Here is a 7863-nt window from a genome sequence, read left to right as displayed (position 1 = left end):
TTTTTGTATTTTTAATAGAGACGGGGTTTCACTGTGTTAGCCAGGCTCATCTTGAATTCCTGACCTCAAGTGATCCGCCTGCCTTGGCCTCCCAGAGTATTGGGATTACAGGCATAAGCCACCGCACCTGGCCAGATTTTCTCGCTTTACCCTTGTCAGATGGTGGTCTTTGTTTTTTATTACTGTTGGATAACCTAATTAGTTTTGTTTTCACCATACTTGAAACTGATTTCTTGCTCATGTGTCTTCTTTTCTGAATTCTGTTTCTTATTTGCAGCTGAATTTGTGATCAGTCTTGCTGAGAAAAATACCACCTTTGATACTTTTAAGGCTTCTCTCGTCAAAAATGGTGCAGAATTTACGGTATGTATATCTGGAGAAGACAATCTGTAGATATTAATGTTTTAATTTATGGTTTTTTTTTTTTTTTTTGAGGCAGAGTTTTGCTCTGTCACCCAGGCTGGAGTGCAGTGGCGCCATCTTAGCTCACTGCAAGCTCTGCCTCCTGAGTTCACACCATTCTCTTGCCTCAGCCTCCCAAGTAGCTGGGACTACAGGTACCCGCCACCATGCCCGGCTAATTTTTTGTATTTTTAGTAGAGATGGGGTTTCACCGTGTTAGCCAGGATGGTCGGGATCTCCTGACCTCGTGATCCACCCTCCTCGGCCTTCCAAAGTGCTGGGATTACATAATTTATGTTTTAATGTCACTATTGAATTTAAATTTTGATAGGGTTTAATATAGGATTTTGATATAGGAAGGAGACAATTTTATACATATCAATTAAATAAGCCATTAAGTGTGTAATGTTTTCATGCCATTAACTAGTGATGATGTAACCAGATTTTCTGTGATACCTATCTAGGAAAACAGGGCAAGATTTTCATCATTAAGTTTTTGTAGGTATTTACTTTCTTGTTCTGTGAGTCAGGAAGTTGGAAACGAGTTTTGGGGGTAGTTCTAAACCTTGGGAAATAAAATGGTTGCAGGGAGCCTAATAACTTTTCTCCCCAAAGAGTCCTAAATATCGGCTTTCTCTGAAGCTGTTATACTAGGTTCATGCTATACCAGGTTGACACGCTATGTTTCATTTATTCCAATTGGCTAAATTCAAGTGTGTAACCACCCTTCACTAAAGGACATTCTTTGCCTTTTAGGTGTATTTAAGCACTGATACGGGAGCTGACAATTTTCGTTCTATGTTTCTTTTCAAAGGATTCTCTTGTTAGTAACTTGCTGCGTCTCATACAAACCATGCGGCCTCCAGCGAAGCCTTCCACTAGCAAAGGTAAGCAGAGCTTCCAGCTGAGCTTAGCTTCTAGAATAGTGTAGGTTTTGAACATCCTGTAAATTGCATTTGCTTTCCTCTCAGCAGTTGCTGAGCAAGTAAATGTTCCAGTAAGACTTTTCAAATGGGCTAGGCGTAGCGGCTCACTGCTGGAATCCCAGCACTTTGGGAGGCCAAGGTGGGAGGATCACTTGAGCCCGGGAGTTTTATTTTATTTTTTTATTTTTTTATTTTTTTATTTTTTTTTTTGAGACGGAGTCTAGCTGTCGCCCAGGCTGGAATGCAGTGGCGCGATCTCGGCTCACTGCAGGCTCCACCCCCAGGGGTTCACGCCATTCTCCTGCCTCAGCCTCCCGCGTAGCTGGGACTGCAGGCGCCCGCTACCTCGCCCGGCTAATTTTTTGTATTTTTAGTAGAGACAGGGTTTCACCGTGTTAGCCAGGATGGTCTCGATCTTCTGACCTCGTGATCCGCCCGCCTCAGCCTCCCAAAGTGCTGGGATTGCAGGCGTGAGCCACTGCGCCTGGCCAAGCCCAGGAGTTTTAGACCAGCCTGGGCAACATAGAGAGACCTCGTCTCTACAAAAAAATAAAAAAATTAGCCAGACATGATGGCGTGCCTCTGTAGTTCCAGCTACTTGGGAGGCTAAGGAAGGAGTGTTACTTGAGTCCAAAAGGGTGAAGCTGCAGTGAGCCATAGTTGCACCAGTGTACTTCAGCTGAGTGACAGAGGTTTTTTTCCCCTGTTTCAAGGGGAAAAAAAATTTCAAACGACTTAAGACAAAATCAAAAAGATAAGACATAACCCAGTAAGTATTGCTACACTCCTCTTTCTGCTACATTTCAAGATACTTTGTGATCAATGTATTTAGAAAATTAAATTAAATTTATAGTAACAGATATGATTAATATATAGCAAAATGCCATGTTCTGTTTCAGTTTGATACAAATCTAATGTTGAAGTTATTTTGTTAATCATTAATAATATTAAATATATCTTTTTTTAACCCCTTCATGCTCTTTAATGAAACAAGATCCAGTTGTTAAACCTAAAACAGAAAAAGAAAAGCTGAAGGAACTCTTCCCAGTCCTTTGCCAACCGGACAACCCTTCTGTTCGGGTACTGATACCATTTTAAGAATGTCTACTATAAATATATATTCCCAACCCCTTTTCTTTGTCTCATAGTAATTTTATTAAAGTTTGCTTTTGTTGTAACTTATTTTTAAGAATGAAAGTGTTTGATCACTCTCTGAGCATGTACTATGTATTGAATATGTTAAGGGGTTCTGAGAATGATATTCAAGGGAAATGAGATTGGTAATTTGGGGAAGTAGTGATTAGGAATGTGCAATAAGGTTCTGGAACAGATGCCTGATGTGTGAAATTAGATTTTTGTTCTTTTTGCTGTGTTACTTGTTAAAGGTCTAATTTTTAAAGCATTTTGATTTTTAAATTTCATTTTAATAAATATTTATTGAGTACTTACTGTATGCCAAACACTGTTCTAAGTACCTGGGTAACAGCAGTGAACAGAACAGACAAGAGTTTCAGCCTTTGGAGATTATATCCCAATTTTTGGGTAGAGAGCAGGAAATAAACATGTGAACATTCTGGTGGGGAGGAGATAGGCAATAAACAAACAAATAAGGTATGTAACATAGCAGATAGCAATAATAAGGGCTATGGAAAAAAATAAAACTGGAGTGGGGGGAGGGAGGAAGAGTGCAGAGGGAGAGTTGCTTTTTAAAATTTTTAACACCTGTTTTCTATTTATATAATCATCACTTGCATTCTTTCATGGCAGGGATGATTAATATCTAACTGCCTTTCATAGAATTCTATTAAGGACAAAGGGGATTTGTCAAATGTAGGAGTAATTCTCAACAGCCTTTTTTCCATTTCTTCTGCATCTATCTTGAATCAAGTTGGAAATCTCTGCCCCTCTTCTGTTTCCCTCACATAGTGGTTAGTGATTTATAGATGTACCTGAGGTACATACAGATTCTTGAGTAGTTTTTTTTTCCTAACTTTGCTGGCCTCTACCTCTGCAGACCATGTTGGATGAAGATGATGTGAAAGTTGCTGTGGATGTCCTGAAAGAACTGGAAGCGTTAATGCCCAGCGCAGCAGGCCAGGAGAAGCAAAGAGATGCTGAACACCGGTTTGTCCTTAGTGTCCTGTCCTTTGGAAGTTTAGGGTACTGTGACAGTTGAATATTATGGACCAGCCAAGCAAAATTTTGGGCAAGTTTACAGAATCTGGACTGGTCATATATCATATTGTTGGATCTGTTTTCATTGCTTCCTGCTAAGTGTATGTAGCAAATGCTAGGATGTTCAGAATATAGAAATCAGGGTTGAAAGAGGCTGAATATGTTTGTGGCTCGATTCTTTATTGGCTTATAGGGATGTCATAGTTATTGAAACTCTAATTCAGTTCAAAACCTAGTGGGCACCTACCATGTGCATGGCACTGTACTGGGTGCTTGGGGATGCAAAGATGAAATCGGATTGGTTTTTTTTTAAACAGATGCTTATTGATTTGTTAGGGACAGGACAAAGAAGAAGAAGCGTAGTCGAAGCCGAGATCGAAACCGAGATCGAGACAGAGATAGGGAACGAAACCGAGATAGAGACCACAAGCGGAGACACCGATCCCGCTCTCGATCACGTTCCAGGACCCGGGAGAGGAATAAAGCAAAGTCTAGATATCAGTCCAGGAGCAGGAGTCAGAGTCCCCCCAAAGACCGGAAGGACCGGGACAAATATGGAGAGCGGAATCTGGATAGATGGCGGGATAAGCATGTGGACCGCCCTCCTCCAGAAGAGCCCACCATTGGTGACATTTATAATGGCAAAGTTACCAGCATCATGCAGTTTGGTTGCTTTGTGCAGCTGGAAGGACTAAGGTAATGACTGGTGCTCTTCTATTCACACCAGTGATGGGCAGAATTTCTTTTATCACGGAGGATTTTCACATTCTAAAAAGTTACTTTGATTAATGACACTTTAGTCAAATCAGCCACACATGGTTCTTAGAGATTGACTCTCTTGAAATGTTACAGAGCCATTTATTCCTTTCTCTGTCCTCAAGAGATCTGTCCTTTGCTTGTTGGGACAGATAGAATTTGCTTCCCCACCCCATGTCTCCCCATGAGGAGAGTGATAATACTATTTTATTGTTTGACCACCTTCATGGTACTTTTCTCTTGAGTTTAAGACCATTTTCTTTTGTTAGTTCCAATAAGGGTAGAAATTGGTTGGGGGAAAATATTTTTTGGCATGTTCCAGATATGTCTGGCTCTCCCTCAGGAAGCGGTGGGAAGGCCTGGTGCACATCTCTGAGCTCCGGCGGGAGGGTCGTGTGGCCAATGTAGCTGATGTGGTGAGCAAAGGCCAGAGGGTCAAAGTCAAAGTGCTGTCCTTCACTGGGACCAAGACCAGCCTGAGCATGAAGGTAGGTGAGATGGTCAGCCTGTTCTTACATCTGATGGCCAAGGGAATGGAAGAGGACAGCAAGTGAGACAGCTCCCTTGTTTTTGTGCCTTAGGATGTGGATCAAGAGACTGGAGAAGATCTAAACCCAAATAGACGGCGAAATCTTGTCGGGGAGACCAATGAGGAGACCTCGATGCGGAATCCTGATAGACCCACTCACTTGTCCCTTGTCAGTGCTCCTGAAGTAGAGGATGACTCACTGGAACGCAAGCGCCTCACCCGAATCTCTGACCCAGAGAAGTGGGAGATCAAACAGGTTGGGGCCTTTAGTTTTCATGACCAGATAGTCATTCTGCATGTAGCATGGTGCTTAGGGGTGTGCCCTGGAGCACGATGGCCTGGGATAACTTTTGACCACTGTATTAGTCTGTTTTCACGCTGCTGATAAAGACGTACCTGAGACCGGGCAATTTACTAAAGAAAGAGGTTTATTGGACTTAGAATTCCACTTGGTTGGGGAGGCCTCACAATCATGGAGGAAGGTGAAAGGCACATCTCACATGGCAGTAGACAAGCGAAGAGAGCTTGTGCAGGGAAATGCCCCTTTTTAAAACCATCAGATCTCATGAGACTTACTATTATGACAACAGCGTGGGAAAGAGCTGCCTTCATGATTCAGTTACCTTCCACTGGGTCCCTCCCACACACGTGGAAATTCAAGATGAGATTTGGGTGGGGACACAGCCAAACCATGTCAGCCACTTATTAGCCGTGTAATCCTTAGCTAAGCTACTCTACCTCATGCCTCAGTACCCTTATCTATAAAACAGGACCAGTGTTGGTGGTGTGAGGATTAAATGAGTTAATAAAGGTGAAAGTCGCTGGGCGTGATGGCTCACACCTGTAATCCCAGCACTTTGGGAAGCTGAGGTGGGCGGGTCACGAGCTTAGGAGTTCGAGACCAGCCTGACCAGTGTGGTGAAACCCCATCTTCACTAAAAATACAAAAAATTAGCCAGGCGTCATGGTGCGCGCCTATAATCCCAGCTACTCAGGACGCTGAGGCAGGAGAATCGCTTGAACCCGGGAGGCGGAGGTTACAGTGAGCTGAGATCACACCACTGCACTCCAGCCTGGGCGACAGAACAAGACTGTCTCAAAAAAAAAAAAAAAAATAGTGAAACTCTTAGGTTAGTGCTTAGGATATGGTAATTGCTATGTAAGTCTTCATTATTGTTTTGTTTTCTTTTCTTTTTTTTTTTTTTATTGAGACAGAGTCTCGCTCTGTCACCCAGGCTGGAGTACAGTGGTGCGATCTCAGCTCACTGCAACCTCTGCCTCCCGGGTTCAAGCGATTGTCATGCCTCAGCCTCCCGAGTAGCTGGGATTACAGGCGCCCACCACCACGCCTGGCTAATTTTTTTGAATTTTTAGTAGAGACGGGGTTTCACCATGTTGGCCAGGCTGGTCTTGAACTCCTGGCCTCAGATGATTCTCCCACCTCGGTCTCCCAAAGTGCTGGGATTACAGGCATGAGCCACTGTGCCCAGCCTATTGTTTTCATCTTTCTTCACTAAATATCATAACCATGGTGTGTCAAGCACCATGCAGAGCTAGGGCTATAAACACGAATATATCATTGTTCCTATGCTTGAGGAACTCAAAGTCCAGCAGAGGAGACAGATCTAAACAATAATTGTGAGGAGTTACGTATTTTTTACTTTATTTTTGAGGCAAGTTCTTACTTGCACTATCACCCAGGCAGGAGTGCAGTGGCATGACCATGGCTCACTGCAGCCTTAACCTTTCAGGCTCAAGCCATCCTCTCACCTCAGCTTCCCAATTAGCTGTGACCCCAGGCACATGCCACCATGCCTGGCTAATTTTTTAATTTTTTGTAGAGACAGTCTTGCCGTGTTACCAGGGCTCGTCTCAAACTCCTGGGCTCCAAGTGATTCTCTTGTCTTAGCCTCCCAAAGTGTTGAGATTACAGGCATGAGCTGCCATGTCTGGCCTACATATTATATAATAAGTGTACCAGAGTGCTGTGGAAACAAGGGAAAGAGCTGATAACTCTTCCTGGGGATGATACTTTTGAGCTTATAGTTTACAGCACCATGTTGGAGAACCACCTCCGCAACCCTGGAATGGGATATATGACATTTGAGGTCCCGACATCGTGGGTCAGAGGAGAAAAAAACTGGGTTTTCTACATGAAACCTCTGTAATTAACTCTCCTAGAAAAGAAGAGTTTTGACTGGGCATGTCGCTGACACATGTAATCTCAGCACTTTGGGAGGCCAAGGCAGGAGGATTGCTTGAGGCCAGGAGTTTGAGACCAGCCTGGACAAATAGTGACACCCTGTTTCTAGAAAAAATTTAAAAATTAGCCAGGTATTAGGGTGTGCGCCAGTAGTGTCAGCTATTCAGGAGGCTGAGGTAGGAGGATTGGTTGAGCCCAGGAGTTTGAGGTTGCAGTGAGCTTTGATCAGGCCACTGCACTTCAGCCTGGGTGACAGAGCAAGGTCTTATCTCAAAAAAACAAAACCAAAAAACAACAAAAAAAAGTTTTGATCTTAGCAGGTTACAAATGCTGCCTTCTCTTCTTTGGCTAGATGATTGCTGCCAATGTCCTTTCCAAAGAAGAATTTCCAGACTTTGATGAAGAGACTGGCATTCTCCCTAAGGTGGATGATGAAGAAGGTAACTAGTCAGTTGGATCGAGAAGGATAATTGGCAAGTTGAGCCATTGAATTGGGTGATTTGCTTGTAGTTTAACCCAGTGGCTATTAATCATCTGTTCTTTGGATCTCACTACTCATCTCTCAAAAAAAAAGGATCTCACCATGATGGAAGCAAGAAGTTCATTTTTCTGACAAGTGCTTATGTATTATTATTATACTTGTTGCTTATAATAAGCTCTCAGGGCCAGGCGTGGTGGCTCGCGCCTGTAATCCCAGCACTTTGGGAGGTCGAGGCCAGCAGATCACCTCAGGTTAGGAGTTTGAAACCAGCCTGGCCAACGTGGTGAAACCCTGTCTCTACTAAAAAAATATAAAGATTAGCTGGGTGTAGTGGCGCACGCCTATCGTCCCAGCTACTCAGGAGTCTGAGGCAGGAGAATTGCTTGAACCC

The 7863-nt window shown here is 43.4% G+C and overlaps 1 protein-coding gene across 1 annotated transcript in view; it reads left to right on the top strand.

Moving 5' to 3' along the window:
* The window catches only part of LOC116475369 (ATP-dependent RNA helicase DHX8-like), a 10091-nt gene that overhangs the window by 1037 nt on the left and 1191 nt on the right, over nt 1–7863 (top strand). Inside the window, exons 2-9 of the mRNA XM_032164723.2 lie at nt 278–363; nt 1217–1289; nt 2323–2408; nt 3343–3452; nt 3840–4199; nt 4603–4747; nt 4841–5044; nt 7344–7431. Coding sequence (XP_032020614.2) covers nt 278–363; nt 1217–1289; nt 2323–2408; nt 3343–3452; nt 3840–4199; nt 4603–4747; nt 4841–5044; nt 7344–7431 — 1152 coding nt within the window. The remainder of the gene's footprint in view (nt 1–277; nt 364–1216; nt 1290–2322; nt 2409–3342; nt 3453–3839; nt 4200–4602; nt 4748–4840; nt 5045–7343; nt 7432–7863) is intronic.

This window comes from Hylobates moloch, unplaced genomic scaffold (genome assembly GCF_009828535.3).
Source record: "Hylobates moloch isolate HMO894 unplaced genomic scaffold, HMol_V3 SCAFFOLD_10, whole genome shotgun sequence".
Lineage (NCBI taxonomy): Eukaryota > Metazoa > Chordata > Mammalia > Primates > Hylobatidae > Hylobates > Hylobates moloch.
This window is presented reverse-complemented; position numbering and strand designations above follow the sequence as displayed.